Source organism: Lonchura striata, chromosome 2 (assembly GCF_050655825.1).
Source record: "Lonchura striata isolate lonStrDom1 chromosome 2, ASM5065582v1, whole genome shotgun sequence".
Taxonomy (NCBI): Eukaryota; Metazoa; Chordata; class Aves; order Passeriformes; family Estrildidae; genus Lonchura; species Lonchura striata.
Genome location: NC_140704.1, coordinates 42923739 through 42944009, shown reverse-complemented (window position 1 = coordinate 42944009; position 20271 = coordinate 42923739). Strand labels below are relative to the sequence as shown.

At 35.8% G+C, this 20271-nt stretch overlaps 2 protein-coding genes across 4 annotated transcripts in view; one reads left to right on the top strand and one right to left on the bottom strand.

Moving 5' to 3' along the window:
- Positions 1–20271, top strand: part of CAPN7 (calpain 7) — a 31989-nt gene that overhangs the window by 4419 nt on the left and 7299 nt on the right. Inside the window, exons 3-18 of one of the 2 annotated variants that reach the window (XM_021543359.3) lie at positions 445–602; positions 2803–2870; positions 3964–4164; positions 4566–4652; positions 5354–5480; positions 5809–5894; positions 7555–7648; positions 9154–9300; positions 10916–11022; positions 12576–12696; positions 12951–13095; positions 14606–14705; positions 16367–16502; positions 16930–17005; positions 19195–19340; positions 20057–20119. In XM_021543359.3, the coding sequence (XP_021399034.1) occupies positions 445–602; positions 2803–2870; positions 3964–4164; positions 4566–4652; positions 5354–5480; positions 5809–5894; positions 7555–7648; positions 9154–9300; positions 10916–11022; positions 12576–12696; positions 12951–13095; positions 14606–14705; positions 16367–16502; positions 16930–17005; positions 19195–19340; positions 20057–20119 (1862 nt within the window). Of the gene's footprint in view, positions 1–444; positions 644–2802; positions 2871–3963; positions 4165–4565; positions 4653–5353; positions 5481–5808; positions 5895–7554; positions 7649–9153; positions 9301–10915; positions 11023–12575; positions 12697–12950; positions 13096–14605; positions 14706–16366; positions 16503–16929; positions 17006–19194; positions 19341–20056; positions 20120–20271 lie in introns of those variants that run through there. The other variant, XM_077786899.2, reaches the window with a different exon arrangement.
- SH3BP5 (SH3 domain binding protein 5) overlaps positions 191–20271 on the bottom strand; it is a 79669-nt gene continuing 59588 nt past the window's right edge. Inside the window, exon 10 of one of the 2 annotated variants that reach the window (XM_085573275.1) lies at positions 191–14268. The gene's annotated coding sequence lies outside the window, so the exon portion shown is untranslated. The remainder of the gene's footprint in view (positions 14269–20271) is intronic. The other variant, XM_021543364.4, reaches the window with a different exon arrangement.

The window sequence follows — 20271 nt, the reverse complement described above, 5'->3', positions numbered from 1 at the left end:
TTTCTAAGGACCTGGGTGTGGGTGTTCTTTGCTTTTAAATATTCTGAGGAGCCACATCTATAGAACAAATGTGAGACAGGTCATTAATAAAGGTATTAAGTGACATGGACACCTAAGTATATTGTCATAGGTGATGTATTTTCACATATGATCCAATATTTTCCATAATTAAACATCCTTGTTCTCCATGTAGTATGAAAGAGATTTTATTTACATTATTTCACATCTGAAGTGTCCTGGAAGCTAACCACTACTTCAGGGAAGTGTGATGGTGTTTCCTTGCCCTTGCATAGATGTTTTTAGCAAAGTTTAGAAAGATTTTCTTACCAGACAAGAAAGAGACATTAGTCATCTGATTAGAGCTGCTAATGTTGTGGTGACACGTTCAGGATGTTTTTGCATGTCTGCTGCTGTAGGAGGCTAAATACTGTTTTTTTCATTTAGTTCAATCACAGAAGACAGACCCTCTGAAGTCAAAACAACAGTTGGACTTGGAGCGTGCTCACTTCCTAGTTACACAGGCTTTTGATGAAGATGATAAAGGCAATGCAGAAGAAGCTATAGAGTTGTACACAGAAGCAGTGGAACTCTGTTTGAAAACAGTATGTTAAGCTACAGGTTAACTTGGTGGAATTATGTGATGGTAAGAAATTCTTCCACTCTCATAAGTGACTGACCCTTAAAGGCTGGCTTGAAAATGGAGTACCTGTATTTGTAAAAACTACCTTTTAAGTTTTTTTTTGTTGTTGTTGTTTCACTGTATTTTTTTTAGTGTTTCTTCCAGTCTTTGTTATGTTGCTATACAACACTGTAAATTTATAGGGACTTGTCATTTATGTGGGTTTTTTCTGAACTGGAATATTTTTCATGTTGATTTTTGCCCTGGAGCAAATACCACAAAAACAGAAATTAAAAGCTGTTAATAATAAAGATGACTTGCCAATGTGTCAGCTGTATTAATTTCTGACTACATTAAAGGAAGTCATTTAAGGGAAGTTTGTGTGTGTAACATTTTCTGAAGACGTAACAGTCTACTGATGCCAAAACTATTAAAAATACTACTTGATTACTCAAGTGTTTAACACTGAAGTTGTTATGATTGTTATGAGTGAATTCAATTCACATTGAAATTAATAAGGATGAATTGGCCATTACATAAACAATGAAGAATATAATTACAGGTACTGCTTTTCTCCCTTAAGTCCAGTTGCCTTAACTAACTTATTACAAGAAGAGCTCACCATCATAATGTAACTCCACCAAGTCTGTTTTTCTTTCTCTTCTTTTCAATGTTATAATGTAAAAATATTTTTAGGTTGTTGAGGGTATTATATTACTGTTGCTACATGCTTGAGTAAATAATTTCCTCTGAATTATGTTAACAGGTTTTACCTAGGCTAAAACCCCTGGTGATACAGTGCAACCAGATCAAGAGTTAGTAGAGCTGCTCTAGTTTTTCCACTTTAGCTGTTGGAGCAGAACATTTTCATTTTCTTACTGCAGCGGCATGCTCCTTTTTCTCTAGGTTACTCCTTCTGTTGTGTCAGTGCATGCAAATATTACTGAAGTTGGTCTGAAAATATCTCATATTAACAACTGCATTTATTGGGTATTTCATTAGGTACAAGATACTGTTGAAGTTTCTTTTAATCTTGACTAGCATATTCTTTTGTTGACATGATGGTGAGGTTTGTTCCTTGGGGTGACCCAAAAGTACTTTCTTCTTCTCAGGATGAAAGGAAATTTAAGGAACTCTGTTATCCTGAAGCTTTACTCCTGTCTTTCTCCTCAGTATATTCAGGGGGAGAGATTTGTTTCTTCCTTACCCTTGAAGTACTCAGACAGCAACCATTACTCCTCTTCTGTGGCTGATTCCTAGATGAGTGTGCTGGTGTTCTATCTCCACTACTTACCTTCATAAATCTTTAAAAGTCTTTTCCAACCAGGAAACACAGTGTTATTTATTTGCATATAAAATTAGTTGCTTACAGAGGATGTTTCTAGTTTTGTTTCTTGGGGTGAGAGTATCTTGCTTTTTGTATCCTCAGTTGACATCCCTGACCTGGAATAATTGGTCAAGGTACAAAACTAGAGCCTGAAACCTGCTTGTGGGTGCCACAGGAGAAACCACACCTCATGTTGTGCCTCCTGCAGATTGGCTGCAGAAGCTGTGCTTCATCTGTAAGGAAGACAAAAGTATAAACTGTCATAGTTGACCTTCCAAATGGGAACAGAAGTTAACACTCTTCACATCTTTGTCACCCTTTCCTAGGTTATTTTATGCTTTTGATTGCAAGTTAAAAATGTTGTTCTTGCACCTTTATCTTGTTTGTTTGAAACAAACTTATTTTATGAAAGTAAATATTTACCTTTTTTTTTCTTAAGTTACCATGAGCATTTTAACACATTTGGGGAAAAGAATCGGAACACATCCAAGCTCAGCAGTATATGCAATATTTTGTTATGTCTTCTTTCTGCCAATAGTGTTTTAATACAATTAATTCTTCTGGCAATTCTTTTTGTATGCACTGTTTTCCATGCTGAAGGATTTTAGATATAACTTCCATTTTATCAAAATTGCACTAGAACAGCAAAATGGTATTTGCTTACATAATATTTTTTTATGCTGAGTTAAAAAAAAAAACAACAACAAACAAAGCAAAATATTTGCTCATTTCAAAAAGAGAATTGGAAGAAATTGCTAGCTACTCTTTGCTGTAATCTAGAAGTATGACAACTGTGATTATAAAACATGTTGGTGGTTTTTGGATGTGTAGATTTTTCTTTAATTTTGCACTTTAGGCTACTGAAACCTCAGAAGCCAGCCTCCAGTCCAAACTGAAACAACTGGCTCGACAAGCACTGGATAGGTGAGTACTGCTAACATTAGTAAACATATTTGCTGTCAGATCTAAGTGCACCCTCTGAGCTGGGATTCTCAGTCTAACATGTCTGTGTGGATTCTGTGTAGACTAAGCTCCTGCAGAGTTCACCTTGGAGCTCGTTGCCAGCTGCTTCACTGCTGAATGTGGCAGCTGTTGTGACAGCCCTCTGGGAATCTTGGGACATGCAGAAATAGGAAAGGACTATGTGCTTGTTAGAACAAATGCAGTACTTCAGAGATATAATCCAGAGTACTATAATTACTGGCCTCTATAAAAGATGCTGAACTCAGGCTAGCATGAAGTCAAGGTATCAGTGCCCCTCCATAAGGAAGACAGCTTGGAAACTGGGAAGCATTTTTCTTTACAATAGCAATCTAATTACATAGGATACATGCAGTGAAATCTCTGAAACAATTTATACAAGTATAAGGTCAATGTACCTCTTTTTAAATCGGCTCTATGATGGTGAATCCCAGGCTATGTTGGGCTAGATTTCAGTATAAGCTGGGTTTTTGCACTTCTCAGTCTGTGTTCAGAAAAAAATCCCAATATTTTGCATGTGTGTGACTATCCAGAACCTTAATGCAGCAGTAACAAAATATGGCTCCTGTATACACAGTGTTCAAGCAGTTGAAAGTCTGGGTTGTGAGAGTACCCATGGGTTTTATTACCATTGTACCTGCTAGACTAAATAAATCTGGAAGGTATGAGAGGATCCAGATCGTTTTTTTCTCAGTGTTTCAGTGATCTTGTTCTGAGATTCCACATAATGAAAACTAACACAAATTATCCTATTAGCATAATTTAGAGGCAAAAAAAAATCTAATGGGTTCTGTCAAAAGTAGCTTGTATAAGTTGGAAATGCTATATTTTAATTGATTCAATAACAGAAAAATAAAGAAGTACCAGCATCAGAAATTGATTTTTTTGTTTTTTAGAAAAAGCAGTGTTTGTCAACTTGGGCATTTGCTCATTCCATTTAACATATGTGGGAACACGAACCAAGAAAATCAATAATTGAACTGTAATTATATTTTTATCACTGTTCTAAAGAAAATGCATTCTTTATTTGCTTTAGAGCAGAAGCACTGAAGGAATCTATGTCAAAGTCATCACAGAAAGAAAAGTCAACTGCAGCCAAACCAAATCAGCCAGTCAGAACGTTCTTTCCATTGGGACCTGATTTTTCTTTAAATGATAAACCACAGACAATCAGAGCAGTACAAGCTAGTGAATCTCAAGGTCAGAGATACACTGCAGAGGAGATTGAAGTACTCAGGTAAGTCTAGGATTTTCCAGAATGAGTTCATGGAAGGTCTGGCTTCGAGAGGCCAAAGTGCAAAGTTGTTTTTATAGATTATTCAACTGCTACTTCACTGGAAATAAAAGGAGCATAATATTTTATATGACTCTGCCTTCTATTCCATCCAGTTCCTTTTACTTTGCTTTTTATTATAGGTGAAATAAGCTACAAATAATCCATAAAATCATTAACTGAAATTGTGACTTCTGAAAACTATCAAATATATACTGTTCAAGAGGTAGTGGTCTTGTTTTCAGAAACATTGTGTATTACTAGTTTTTAAAAACCTATTTTATTGTTACCTTCTGCAAGTTAATTATCAGAAGATGATTGATAAGTTTGTAACTCTCTTTTGTTGTTTTTCTTTTGACTTGCAGGAAGACTTCAAAGATTAATGGCATTGAATATGTACCTTTCATGAGTGTTGATCTGAGGGAACGTTTTGCCTTCCCTATGCCTTTTTCGTAAGTATGCTTCAGTTACTGAACTTCATTTTTGTTTTTATTTTCAAAGCTTTTCCATATTTGGTATTTCTGTATTTTCTTTTTCAAGGTTTAATATTGTTTACATAGGCTTTTAAGTATAATTCAGGCAGAAATATTTAAATACTACCACTTCATTCTTCCACTCTGAACTTAAAACTTTATTGTAACCTGATCCTGCTCTGTAGTACTTTTGCACTGTGTCTTCAAACCTATAAGGATATTATATTTGGCTTTTTTGATTCTTGGGCTGGGCTGGCAGCTTGAGTCTGTTTTCTGATGCTGCTCCATGCTAATGAATTTAGCTCAGTTGCCTGTAAAATGCAGAAATGCAGGTGATAGCTGTTTCCTCTGTAAAGGGCTATTCCAAGGAAGAGTGATGTATAACAGCTAGATTTGCATTCATAAGCAATCATAATAAGTTAAGATTACATAGCCATAATAGACAAAGACATTTGGGGTTGGTTGATTTTTTTTCTTTTTAACGTTTTTGCCTTTTTCGTCCTTAAAAATCACAAACTTAGAAGCAGCATACCTTGGAATAGCTCTTGTTTTTACAGCTTTGTAATTGTTCTGTGCATATTTTGCACCATCTACCTGGCATATTTAAGACTGCACATACCATAAAAAGCTCTTCTAAACTGCTATTGATTTTTACTACTTTTTCTCTCTCTTAAATCTAGTGATAAGTGTGGGAAGCTACCATTATCCCCCAAACAGAAAGCAATGTTTGCCAAGTGGGTGCGACCAGATGACATAACAAATAACCCTACGATGATCTATACTGTATCAAGTTTCAGCATAAAGCAGGTAAATTGTTCCCAAGGAAAAATATCTGCTGCTAGTGGTTTTTCATGGGGCACTTCATTGTTCAAAATGGAATCCCCAAATATGAGAGTGCTTTCCTTGGCTCTTATGGGGTCAAATAAATGGAAAAAAAATTGCTCTGTAGGGGCCTCATTTTGAGCAAGCATATTTTTTCTGCCTCTTTATTAGTGGCTTTGCTTCTTTTGGTTAAAATCCTTCCCTTTTGAAGGGAATTATTAACTGACTGTTTTCCTTCCCTCCACACACTGCATTCATCTCTCAATATCTGAGTTTTTAGTGAATGTCCTTACTGGTTTTCTTTTCTTTATAGACAATAGTGTCAGACTGTTCTTTTGTGGCATCACTAGCTATCAGTGCAGCATATGAAAGAAGATACAACAAAAAACTGATCACGAGGTAAGTAGCTGTTGCTTTGTAAGATCTTTTCAGACTTAATACTGTCAGGCTTTTGCAGTATGTTCTGTGACAGCTGTACACAGTGAAAAACAGCATTTGTTTCACCTTCATCTCCCTTGGACTCATGGTTTCAGCACTTCTAAGCTGGTAGCCAACTTAATATTGAAACAAAAGGTTTTAGTCTAACAGCAAAAAGCTGTTAGACAAACATTCCTAATAAAAATTTTGAGTCAAAATTTGGAACAGATTGTGAATGTAGTCAACCTAGACGTGTTCAAAGAAACAACAGTTTTCAGACATTTACATATGCTCTAATATTCAAGATTTTTTATAGGTATTCCCAAAAGTCTGCCCAATTTATTGCATCATGGTATAGGTGTTTTGTTTCTTTTATTACTACCAGAACATCTCATCATCTTTGTTTAATGGATAACCCAAGTTTTATCCAGCTAAGCAGCACTTTATTAAATTTGCTGTCCTGGGGAGACAATAACCATTGACTAAGTTTCCTGGGGTGTAACAAACCTATGAAGTGGCTCCCTTACTGTACCTGCAGTGTATTTATCAGGTTTTCTGGGGTGTATAGGCCTTTGATTCCTTAACTTGCTCAAGATAGCTTTCTTTTTCTATGACATGTTATTATCTCTAGTTATATGATAACCATTCAACAATTCTTTATTGAATTTTGTTCTTCAACTGTTGATTGCGTTCTCTGAGGGGTATGGGTTCATGGAGTTCCTTTCTGCAGGTGCTGTGAGATAGTATCTGAGGTTTTTCTTCTGATACTCAGCCAACACAAATTTAAATCAAAAAAAGCTAAAATCACAGTCAAACATTCCTTAACTAATTAAGCATAGTTCGTTACAAAATTCTTTTAAGATCACAGAACTCCTAGCTAAGATATAACTTCCTGTCAATATAGATATGTATTCACACACTGGAGTCTAACTTCAGATGTGCTTTGAGGAGTAAGAAATAGTTTGGAAGGATTTTTTGTTTGTTTGGGATTTTTAAAATATAAACTTTATTTATAATGCCTTCTGGTTTCATTTTTCTAATTTGTTTGGTGCTGTGCAACAGGTGGTCTATTTTACAACTCATTGTAGAATTAATGTTAACACTATCTCAGCTCCACTCAGTTGGCATCCTGTGATAAATTTGCCATGGATTTTCTGGACTTTGCTAGGATGCTGTTGTCAGACCAGTGTATGAATGTTTTTGGATTGTTTTGTTTAACGTATTCTTTTTGGAACTGAATTTGTATTTTTTTCAAAGCTCTGCACTGCCTTCTCCTTCAAAAGTTTGACTTGTCATTCAGGCAAATATTGTATTTATATCAGAGATTTGTAAATACTGCTTGTTTAATCATAAGATAAATTTGTTTGCCTTGCTTCTGTTTGAGAAACAGGTTATTTATGTTCTTTTTGCTACTATATTAAGTAGAAAGCTGCAGCAAGAGCACGTCCTGAAAAAATAAACCCTATTTAAACATGATTATTTTTACTAAATTTGAGTTGCTTTTCATTAAAATGTCATATTTCTGTTCGGTGTAAATTCTATAAACAGATTATGTTAATCCCACTTTTGTCATTATAAGTGTAAGTACAGCCAAGTCATTTATGTCATAATTTGCTCCTTTTTTTTTTTTTTCTGTTAACAGTATAATTTACCCTCAGAATAAGAAAGGAGAACCAGAATATAATCCATGTGGTAAATACATGGTGAAGCTTCATATCAATGGTGTTCCTAGAAAGGTAAATTTTTTGGGGGAACTTACTAATGTTACTGCATAAATCATGTGTTTTAAAGGTTTGATCAGTTTCACTATGAGGTACTTTAGGCAGGTGTTTATGGAAAGCAGTTTTTAATTGTTAAACCTTTTTGAGATTCATTTTTGGTTTTAAAGTATGCAACCACACACTTCTTCTGTCTGTACTTCTGTACTTCTATAGACATTAATACCAACAACCTTATATTAAATTCATGTAAAAATGCCTTATATGACTTAATATAATTGTGAAAGGCAAACAGGAACAAAGCTACGTATCCCATATTTATGAATTAGATGTGCACTTCTCCACTCTATCTTAGAATTAAAAAATACAGAGGGGGATATCAGGAAGAGCATAGATATGAAATGACCATAGAGAAATAACTCAACTGATAACTCATGCAAGGCCTTGCTCTGCAGATTTTTAGTAAGAGGAAATGCCTGAAGATAAAACTGCACAAACAAGTGCAATAAATAAGAACGTAAAATAATGTATTTCTCTACATCATACTTAATTGTAGCACAGATCACAATGACTGATGAATGCTTGTGAGAGTTCAGAAGTTGAGTGGTCATATTCATCGGGTGGGGAAGTAGGGGAAACTCCTCAAAGACTTTTAATTGTTAAAATATAACCTCTGGGTTAGGAAGTCCTTGAGTTGCAAAATTCCGGAATCTGAATGTTCCAGGAAAGTATCATTTTTGTATCTGCCTTGCTCTTAATATTCTTTCCAAAATATCTCCTAATGGCTGCCTTTTGTTAGGATGAATGGCCATTTGCTCTCTTATAAAGAGATCTATTCATTCCTGCTTAGATAGGATTTGACCAGAGAATGTGCTGTGTTGGTAGCCTGTATTTGTAATGGACCAGTGCCAACAGGAAACTGAAACATCTATTCACAGAAACTGTTTCAGATTACTGCAAATACACAGTAAGACTCTGTAATGATGAATATATATTACCTAATTTAAAGAAATGTTAATATTGTCAGAGCTGCTGCTTTGAGGTGTTTTTCAAAGAGAAGAAACTTAAATCTGGATCTAGAAGCTATGAAAGTGATATGACAAAATTTTTTTCCTTAATATTAATAAATATTTATTTCTCTGCTGGCTATCACATCATCCATGCTCTGATTCCTAATTAGATGAGGCAAATTGTTAGGCTTTTCTTTTTATGCTTGTAATTGCATGGAACCTTTCTAAAAGTGCTTTTTGCAGTAGCTATTGCACACTTTATAAGAGTATACTGTCACCATCAGTCAAGGCAGCCACTCACATGTCAGCCAGTTAGACCGGTGTAATCAAGAGCTGGCAATGGAATTTTTTTCACTTGGGCAAACCACTACATAATTGATAGAGGTTCCATACGTGAGAATAATGGTCAGATCTGGCTGTGTCTGAAAAGCTTTGTATTAATGAGGATTTTGTTTTATTTTCTGATTGCTTTCAAAATACTTTATATGATGATTTTTCATTCATTTCACACAGGTAATCATAGATGACCAGTTACCTGTTGATCATAGTGGGGAACTTCTCTGCTCTTACTCCAATAATAAGAATGAATTATGGGTGTCACTAATAGAAAAGGCTTACATGAAGGTCATGGGAGGATATGATTTTCCTGGATCAAATTCTGTAAGTATGAGATTATTTTTAAGAGGAAAAAATGCACATAAATAATAATGGGTAAAATAATTTCATTCTAGTGAAATCGAAGTGAATAGCTTGGGAGACGAGTCTGTGGTTTGACATTTTCTTAAATATTTTTCTGTTTCTTTCACAAATATTTTTATCTGTACTTAATGAAATTATTCCATCAAAATAGAATGAGAGACATCTCGATGGTCAAAGTTAATCTTAGTTCTCAGACTTCAGCATTGATGCTTGTGGGTAGGAAGTGTTTATATAGAGTCTAGATGGAGGTGTTGGGTGAAGTCAAATTCTCTTTGCCTATATCAATGCTGCTGATTTTGGTTTCTAACTCTTTCAACAAATAGGGCAGTTTTCCCCATTTAGGTAATGGAGTCAGCTAGGAAATGAACAGTCTATAGACATTTAGAAGGTCTACATAGAGGAAGCAAGTACTTTGATCTATGCAAGTTTGTCTATCAGATTGTTCCACTCGGCTCCATAAATATGCATTGGGTTTCTATAGTGTGGTTACTAAAGAAACAGTAAACATACATCATACAAGTGACACGCAAGTTATTCTTTTAAAGGGGGATGGTTTGCTGAAGTGAGTAGCCCACATAATTTGGTACTTGGGAAGCCTTTCAGATTTTAACTTTATACTATTCAAATTTAAATATTTTTTTGTAAATTCATGGTGTTAATTCGTGTCTTGACAATCACATTCTTGGTGGATATATTTGGTAATCATCACCTCTTGAAAAAGTGTTATGGAGACAAATGTGGCTTTTGTAAATGTGGCACTCATTTTTAAGTGTCAGGCTGCTTTGTTTTGAAGGACAAAAGCTGGTGAGAATAATGGTGTTTTATTCCCACTGTCATCCTCTAACTTGCTATCTGGAAAAACAGTTTGACTGGTGACATTTCATCTCCACCTTTCCTGCCCCCTCCAGTTCCCACTGTATTACGGTTTCCTTCTGTAATCAGGGTTACTTACAATCAGGCTGTCTTGTACTTGTAACTCCTCAAGTTCCCACCCCCCCAGTGCTTCAAGCATAGACAGTCTCTGCTTTTGCTTTGAGGAGTACAAAGCAAAAGAATAGGAATTAAGCAATATTTCAAGGAGTTGGGAGATTAAAGCATATTTTTATGGAAATGGATGTCAGTGTCAGCTTTACCAAAAAGAATAAAAAACCCAAACCCTGAGCTTCAGAAATAAAACATAAATTATTTGAAATGCATATATAATAGCAAGGTACCAAATAGTGCTCCTGAGATATGCTTTAAAAATCTGTAAATCAATGAAATAAATAGAACACATCACACAATTGAGCATGACTGATGATTCTGATATGTTTCTGTTGCTCTGGAATTCCAGTTTATTTCATCAGTTCACTTTCCAGCTTTTTTTTTTTTTTTTTTTTTTTTTTGGAATGGAAATGTCCTTGTCTAATCAAAGAAATTTTGTTTGTTAGTCTTAATCTTGACCCTTTTATGTGTAGAGCTGTACTGTAATTTGTGTACTTGATTTCTTTCAAGGTGTTTTATAAGTTGTGTACAGACATCATATGCTTATATATGGATTATCTGTTCTGATTTCTTTTGAATACTTGCATTTCAGAATATTGATCTCCATGCACTGACAGGTTGGATACCTGAAAGAATTGCTATGCACTCTGACAATCAAGCCTTCAATAAAGATAGCACTTTCAGAATGCTTTATCAGAGGTAGACATTTGTTCTTTCCTAAGTAATTAAAATGCTTGCTGTGTAGTAGCTGTTAGCACTGTAAAAGCAGTACAGTCACCACAGATACTTCAACAGCATTTTGGTACTGCTACAAATTGTGCTTTATAAAACCTCCATATGCTTTCTGGAAGAAGAAAAATTGAGGTATTGGTGGCTTTGTTAGAACAGATTAAAATACTGGGGAATTTTGTGTGATTTGGCGTTCTTCTTCTATATGTATGAATAAAAAAATAAACCTTTCCTTGATAAAGAAAATAAACTATAAAGTCAGAGAAGAGCAGTTTGGAACCAATATACCAGTTATATTCTAACTGGTACCAGTTATAATATATACCAGTTAATTGTTTAAAATGAAGAAAGGTATGTGTTCTGTATTTCCATACAGTTCCCCAGAACTATATTATATCTGCTTATATCTGCTGTCCTTGGCAAGCAGATACAATACAGTTTTTCTAATTGTATTACAAGGTTATGCCCCATCAGTAAACCTCTTGGAGGAGCAGCAAAAGTCTATCAAAACTGAAATACTGGTTTTCAGACCTACCATCACAGTTGCATTTGATGGTCTTAAAGGTCCATCCTTAAAATAAATTATTCTATTATTTTGCTTATGGTGAAAGATACAGCTGTAAATTATAAATGCCAGGTATATCAACTACTTTGATTTCTTTCAAAATGGCTCTGTGCAGCAAGTGTCTTATGTATTTCAATACAGTAGAAGGGGGTTATTCTGTTGACTGAAACATCTACATCCATCATAAAAGAGTCTTTCTACAGAATTTTTTCAGTTGCTTAGGAGCTCTCAGAGCTGTCAACAATTTTTCAGATGTTCCTGTGTTGTAATTTGAAGATATGACTGAAGTTAGGATGGGATCTATCCATTGGAACTTTGCTATTGTTCACCTGTGCTAGAGGGAAAATATGTTGACCCATGCAGTCCAGGTGATCCTGTAATCTGTCTAGGGACACCGAGTATGGACTTGGATTTTTAGCGTAGGCTGGAAACATGTCAGTGTGTTTTCACAACAGTAATTGTTCCAAAATTAACAATTGCTATTCAGAACACTAAACTTGAGTATAAACACCTGCAAAAGTATAGAAGTGTCAATTTCTCCTTCTTCAGAATCCTGGGGGTGTGACAGACTTAATAATTTGCTATATGCAGTCATTAACTTAATGGTGAAAAATCACATTTGTGCTCAGCTGTGGATCTGTGAAGAGTATCTTAAAAGTGACACAGGCTGAGCTTGAGGCTGATAAATGCAGAATTTTGTTTATGAAGATATGAAATTATATTAAAATAATAATTTTAAATTGAAACTATATACTTAATTGTGAAAGAAAAATAGTTCCACTTTTTAAATTTTTTTTCAGGAGTGATTTCTGTTGACAAAAGCCCCTATATCCCAGCTTTTATAAAGCAGGTTCATGCTAATGGGCAGTCTACAACCATGCTATTGCAGTGTCTGGCAAATGTTAGATTGCAACTTGTGGGATTTAATTAAGGTATTTTTTCACCTCTTTTTGAACAGATTTCACAAGGGAGATGTCCTTATCACAACAGCAACAGGGGTGATGTCTGAAGAGGAAGGAGAGAAGTGGGGTTTAGTTCCAACCCATGCATATGCAGTCTTGGATATAAGAGAATATAAGGTATCAAATGAAACTGCAGGCATTTTCAAACTCCTGTTTGCAACCTACATGTGTTTCTAGGTTTACCCTAGATGGGTTGCTACTGACTTTTTTACTCTAATGGCTAATATATTTTATTTTGTCTTGGACTCCACTGGGAAATTTCAGAAAACTTAATAATTCTGTGTTTTCGTGATCCATATAAAAGCCACTTTCAATGTGTAAAAATTACCATGACAAGATGAATTGACAATTTTACTTTGTGTTTGTATTAGGGACTTCGATTTCTTCAGCTAAAAAATCCCTGGAGCCACTTGCGTTGGAAGGGACGATACAGTGAAAATGACACAAGAAACTGGACCCCAGATTTACAAAAATACTTGAACTTTGATCCCAGAACAGCTCAGAAAATAGACAATGGTAATAAGATTTTAAAAGTCATTATCTTTTCAAATAGTATAGATCTTTGTTGTGTATCCCTGCAGGAAGGTGGAAAGGACTGCTTAAGCTCAGGGAGAGTAAAACAAATACTAGAAACTAAATAGTCCAAAAGTCTAGGAAGTATTTGTGTATTTAAATCTGTCATTTCAGGTTTGTCTGTGGTTTAAGTAATCTAGTTAAGTTAAATATATATCTCAAATTCATTGACAAAAAAGTACCTCCTTGGTTAAGTGTGCTGTCTCTATGTGGGAGTTCAGTGCAAAGAGAACATTTAATAAGCTGTGCAATGCAACTTTTTAATACGTGAATGGATTTCCTGTGGGTTTGTTCCCCCTGCAAAATTTTCAAATATGTATCAACATGTTTACTGTAATCAGTATTTAAATCAGTCTTTCTGGTACATCAGCTGCATTTTACTTTCAGAAAGATGTTTCTGCTTTTTACTGTGTCCTAGTTGCTGCCTGCAGATCTCTGAGGGAGTCCTTTTGTTCACTGCCACTGTTTTTACAACACTGTGCCTCCAAATCCTTAGATTATAGCATTTATTGATCAGCCTTGTGCAAATACCTGATGAAAACATTTGATTTAAACATAAAAATACCAGCTCTGGATTTGTGACAGTTACGAGATAATAGCTTGTTATTTATTTACCAATTCATTTAGTAAGTAATTTGTAGCATCTGGTTGTTAAAATTTCATATGCCATTACCTTAGTAATTCTAATGGAGTTATTTCTTCTAATTGGATTTACACTTTTTTCTTCTTGTTTTTGTGTAATTATTATTACTGTTTTTTAGTGCTGCAAGATCTGCAACTGCCTATGTCAAAGACATCATTTATAAGGCTGCTACCATTTTAAAAGTTCATTCCACTAGGAATTTGTTGGTTTGCAGGCACTGTTGTTGGCTGGAGTTGCAATTAAGGGAACTATGGAGAATTAGAATAAATGCATGAGAATGTTGCAAAGATAAAGCAAATTTAGGGTGCAAAAACAAGTGACATAGGTGTTGGATGAAGTATCTTAGAAATACATGTAAACATACTCACATGTTGGTTGAATACTTGATTGTGCTAGATAACTGCTGAAGTAGGTTGTTGAATTGCAGGAACCTGTTTGACTCTGTATTTTATTTTTTTTTTTATTTTAGAAACCTAGGAAAGGGGAAATCAGGTCAGAATCGCCTAATGATGTCTCTTTCAAAATAGCAGATTTTCTCATACCTTCTGCTTAGTGCTTAAGAATGGCGAAGCATTCTGACAACTTCAGAAAGTCCCTGATAATAAGCACAGACTAATTTGTTTTTTCTTGCTTTAACTTGGTTTGGGGGCCAAGTTTAAATTTAGCAATTTAGGCAGTGTAGACATTACTACTACATTTTGCAGAAATGTGTGCTTATATAAGCTGTATCATTTGCTCAGAAAGAGACTTTTGAGAAACAAATAAAAGGTATATAGTAAGAAAATAATAATACTAGCATTTCCTTTTCAGGCATTTTCTGGATTTCCTGGGAGGACCTGTGCCAGTACTATGATGTTATTTATTTGAGTTGGAACCCAAGTCTTTTTAAAGAATCTACATGTATTCACAGGTTGGTCCAAAAGATAAAATTTTTGTTTCAAAATCGCAGTAAGTGTTCTGTTGTGATGTTTCCTTCTTTCAGTTCTTCCAGGTTACACCTAGGGGCTTGAATTCCAACCCTGTTCTTTTGAGCCTGACTTTACACTTTCTCAGCCCAGGTTTTGTTTTTGATTAATTCTGTAACATCAGTAGAGCTCAGTGACCCTTGTGACGTTTCTGTGAAACTACAGCTGTGTAACCAGATTCTGACCTCAGTCCCACATCTCCCTATCAGAATTAAAATCAGATTTTTGTTCAGTCCATCTCTAAGTATTGCCCAGAGAGTGGTTAAGTGACCTAGTTATTATTTGGAATTAATTTTTCTGGCCACTTGCAAATGAGCTGTGTGGCATGTGTTGTCTGTATAGGGTGTGTTCACTGACATTAGGGTAGTTCAACCAGTTCTGGGTTTTAGCAGTTGTAGTTATCATAAATAATCTTCCTTGCCTGCTGATTTGTTTTCTGAGTGTGTCTCTTACCAAATATCCATTACATTCAGAGAGTTTGTCTCCCAGTTTGGGGATAAGTGTGTAAGTGTATGTATCTGTGTCTTGGTTTTGGAAAGCAAGGGTTTCTGTACTTTTCCACTCCACTAGACTGCACTTTGACACTGCTTCCACACTGTCCCTGCATGTGTTAGCTCTGCACAAGCTCCTTCATCCACAGTGTGACTGCTGAGCTTATCTGTAAAGGCTCCTTCCATCTTTGCACTCCAGTTATTTCTAAAACACACTGTGGTGATGTAGCAAGATGAGATAATGTGTATGCTAATGTCAGAGCACACCTACTATCTGTCTGTCCTTACGTTGTCAGTGATTGTCTTCCCTCTGTGTAGGGAAAAGCCTTAGCACACTGGCAGTTTTCATAAAATGGAGAGTAGCAATGGTGATTATTTGAAGCTTTTTTACTGCAACCTTCCACACATGCTGTTCAGTTTTACAAGTGTGAGAGGTTCAAGGAGACTTAGGAATAGCTGTATACACTTCTGTTTCCAGTGTGCCACACTTTGTGTTCAGTCATCATCACCTTTTGTTTTTTTCTCACTGTGTTTTTCTTGTCTAGACACTTTACGAGGCAACAGGCAGATTCTGCAGTAGGGCACCTCAAACATCTTTAACACTTCCTGCAGGGCACCCTTCTAAGCATGAAACAGGACAAATTTTAAAATAAAAATTGCCTCAGGATAAAAAAAGGAGGAAAAAATTTGGCAAGCTTTTGAAACCAACCATAGCAGATAGATAGATAGATTTCTACAGTTACAAAAGTATGTGTTTTTCATTTGATATTGGTGTGTGCATTCATTGCTATGCTTGTGTAGCCCAGGCTGCTTAAATGGTTCAGCTTTTTCTGTGCTTTGTGTGGTTGCAGTCACCAGCCAGGCTGTTGGTATTTAACATTTTTTATTATCATACATGTATTGTAATGAACTTCTTTATAAAACAAGGTTCTAAGATAATGCTTCTGATATGACTGTTATGTAACCACTGCCATAGATTCCAGTAGAAAGCTAGGCTTTGGTAACTTGTTACTGATAATTAATATCACACTCTGCATATCTGTAGGATTTGGAGTTCGTTTCAAAGCACAGATTAGTTTCTTACTGGTCTAATAACATGTCTGTATCACTTCCAGTACGTGGGATGCAAAGCAGGGCCCGGTGAAGGACGCCTACAGCCTGGCCAACAACCCTCAGTACAAGCTGGAGGTGCAGTGTCCACAGGGTGGTGCTGCCGTCTGGGTCCTGCTCAGCAGGCACATCACTGACAAGGTGCTGGCTCTGCACTGCGAGCTCTGCCACAGCTTCTGTAAATTTCTGTATTGTTAGATTCTCTTGTTAGTATATTACTGCCTGTCTTCAGCTCTGTATGCCTGTGTACATGTGGAATTTTTTAATTCAGCAGGTACATGTACCTCCAGTTGAAACAGATTAAAATTTGAGCTAACTGATTCTATTCCACTGTAAAGGTTCTGAGGTAACTTTGAATCCTGGGGCCTGAATAAGTTAAATTAGTGCATGTTTACTTGAGGCATTTGAAAAAGAATTCTGTTGGATATCCCAGTAAATATCAGATCATATTGTGTGCTGATCAAAAGGGATGGTAGAAGGTGTACTTGATTCTGATTAAGCATTCATGATGTTTCACAGAATTGCACAATTCTGATTTGTGGTTTTTTTGTGGGTTTTGTTTTTATAGGATGACTTCGCACACAATCGGGAATTCATTACAATGGTTGTATACAAGACTGATGGTAAAAAAGTTTACTATCCAGGTTAGTGTACCTTAATTGTCAAGAAGCTGATGTTATAAATAAATGACAAAGCACACAGAATTTTTTGGGGAGGAAAGGCACTTTTTTTTTTTTAAACTAGATGCCTCATTAAGAGGTCAGTCTTCTGAAATCGTTGTCTTGCTCTATGTGATCCTACTTGAAGTCTACACCGAAGAAATAAGCCGTTCTAAAGATGCTGTAAGCACTTTCAAGAGGTCTACATAGTCCTGCTGACATTTAATTCAATGCAACATTTTCTGTATTTTTTTCTGGTTATTTTTCAGTGCCAGTAGTTAATGCTTAGAGTGCGTTAATTTCTCTGATAGCATAATTATTTCCTACATTTGTGAAATTATTTAAAGGTCTACAGCTTCCACAAAATGAAAATAATCAGGGTTAATTGTCTCAGGAACTTGGCTTAGTAAAGTACCTAAGCAACCTTATGAAATATAGGTGAACACTTCAACATATTTCCAAGTATCATGTATGTAATGATAAAAATGTTCAAATGTTATCAAAGTCTCACTGTTGGTCATTATATGTCAGATTATTTCCATCTTGAGGAGAAGAGGTTTGCTGCAACTGTGAAATAGCCAAGTATGCTTTATTTCAAGAGATAGCAGATCTGAGACACAGGGATAAATGTAATGCCCAGGCTGAATGGATAGACTGAAGCTTTAAAGTAGAGCTAGTAAGATCATATTTTTATTTATTCTGTCTGTTAAGTTAGAGATTGCTAGAAATATTCCTTGGAATTATTCAATGAAAGTGCATCCTAAAACAAGTGGGATTTGTCTGGTTGCTTTTACAGATAGGAACCTTTTTAGAACCAGGTTTGCATTCAGGTAACTGCTCATACAACAGCTCCCTTAGTAGATTTTTAAAGCTTTTTTTCACCAAAGAATGGAATTTATGGGACTTTTTCTATTGGAATGGCTAATAAGCATTGCATTGTTTGCATCTGATCTTGTCAGTGAACTCTGGTGACCAATTCCCCCAGAATCCAAGCTTCCCTGAGAACCCAAGTCATTCTGTGGACAGATCTGTTGACACCTGACATCATCTGGTTTTGCAAGAGCTCCTCTGTGAGGAGAAGTAAACGCCCAAGTTGCTTCTGGTGTTCCTGGTAGTTGTAGCAGTGCTTATTTTACACGTGTGTCTCACTGAAAATGTTCTTAAGTGGGCAAACCCAAACACAATTGTACAGTAGAGGGAATTGTTCAGTAGTGCTTGAAGGAGACAGCCTGGCAAGTCCAGTAGGAAAAACTGAATGATTCATATGTTTTGTCTTGCTACACAAACTCTTTTAAAAACTTCTGATCTCACGAGCTCAAACTTGTTTAAAACCTTTTTCCATGGAAATAGATTGGTCAAGCTGCAGTATTATTTTTAACCATCTGTTAAAATGAGATGAGAACAAAGCAGCTTAATCCTTTGGCAGCAAGGCCGAGATTTCCCATTCCTAAGCTTCTTATTGTTTTATATTAATCCTTTCCCTTTTCCCATGTTGCTTTGTAGAAGAAAATAAAAGGACCTGATCCTGGGCCTATTGAACTAATTGGCTAGACTTGGTCCTGCTTCACTGAAATTAAAAGAAGTCTGGAAAGAACCAATTAGAGGCCAAATAACAAATTACACTGTCTAATTATAATAAAAGCAAACATTTGGGTTCTTTCTAAGTACCACATGTGGCATTGGTATTGGGGTGCAACTGCATTTGTGTAATGATCACAGGGATTTGAAGAGAGAGGGACAGAAAGCGTGTGTGATTTAGTTAAAGGAATTAAAATGTTTTGAAGTATTGTTTACGAGGTGGCCAAAGTTTTGGCAGCTGGCATTCTGGAACTGTCCAGCCAATGGAAAAAGAGCAGACAATTCAGAGATTTTCAAAGAGTGCTTAAACATGCATTATCTCTCTCTTGAAATTTCAACATAATTACAGCAGTCTTCTTTGAGTAGTGACACTGGTAGGAGATGGATAAGCAGTCCTTGCAAGTCTTGGGATTTAAGCTGTACCTTCAAGCACAGAATTTGTGTCTTGTCATGTGTGATGTACCTCTCCTGAAAACAATAGTTGATGAGGCTCTCATCTGTTCAGAGCACTCAGGTCTGATCAGTCTAATCTTAGAAGTTTACCAAGCTAGGAGGTTTTTTGGTCAGGAAAAAATGTTCATCCTTTTCTTTTTTAGCTGATCCTCCTCCTTATATTGATGGTATTCGGATTAACAGTCCTCATTATCTGACCAAGATAAAGCTGACCTCTCCAGGTTCCCATACATTCACCTTAGTGGTGTCCCAGTATGAGAAACAAAACACCATCCATTACACCATCAGGGTATGTGCTCTTGTTTCATAATCACTGTAAGCAATTAAACTGTAAAGTGTTCTTTGTTTTTAAATTTGATTAAAAGGGTACTTCTGAATTAATATTGCTATCTTGGGGAGGGAAGCTATGAGTGATGGAGCAGAACCAGTGGATGATGTGTTTGATAATAGTCTACATTTATAGTAACATTTTAGTAACAAAATCAGCTGAAAAATACAATTACTTTCTAGAATAAAAAGTATCTATGTACAGGCAGATCATTGGCTCTCTATGTATCCAAAACAAACCTATTTTAGATCCTGGTTAAGATTCAAACGTTTTTTTGACTTCTCTAGGTCTTGACTTACGATTTGGGTTTCTCTGTTAACTGCTGAGTCAAATAATGATCAATGCTAGCTATTTTTTCACTGAAAAAAAGAATAAAATGCAGATTGTTTCTGTTTTGCTTTTTTGGTTTTTCTGGTTGGGTTTTGGTTGGTTGGTTGGCTTTTTTTTGGGGGGTGGGGAACAGGGTTTTAAAGAAAATTAGGTAGAACTAAGTCTTAGTCCCAGCACTATTCTTAATTTTGAGTTTGACACAGGGTCAGCTGATGGATAAACAGACATGTAGTGAACAAGTATCTAAAAATGTTGTGTAGACAATTCTGCTTTCTTTTAATTTGTCATGATTGCCTTTGAAAAGTGCAAGATGAATGTGTGACCTGCTGCTTCTTTTTACAACACAGGTGTATTCCTTGTGCAAGTTCACCTTTTCCAAGATTCCTACGCCTTATACCGTTTCCAAACGGGTAAAGAAACATTTTCTTTTATGCATCACTGGCTTGGCTTTTCCATATTTGAGATGTACAAGGTTTTTAAATATATTTTGATATTACTGCCCCACCTCCACCACAGAGTGTATTGCAGCTGTGCCATTGCAGACATGCTGCAAAGCCTTTGT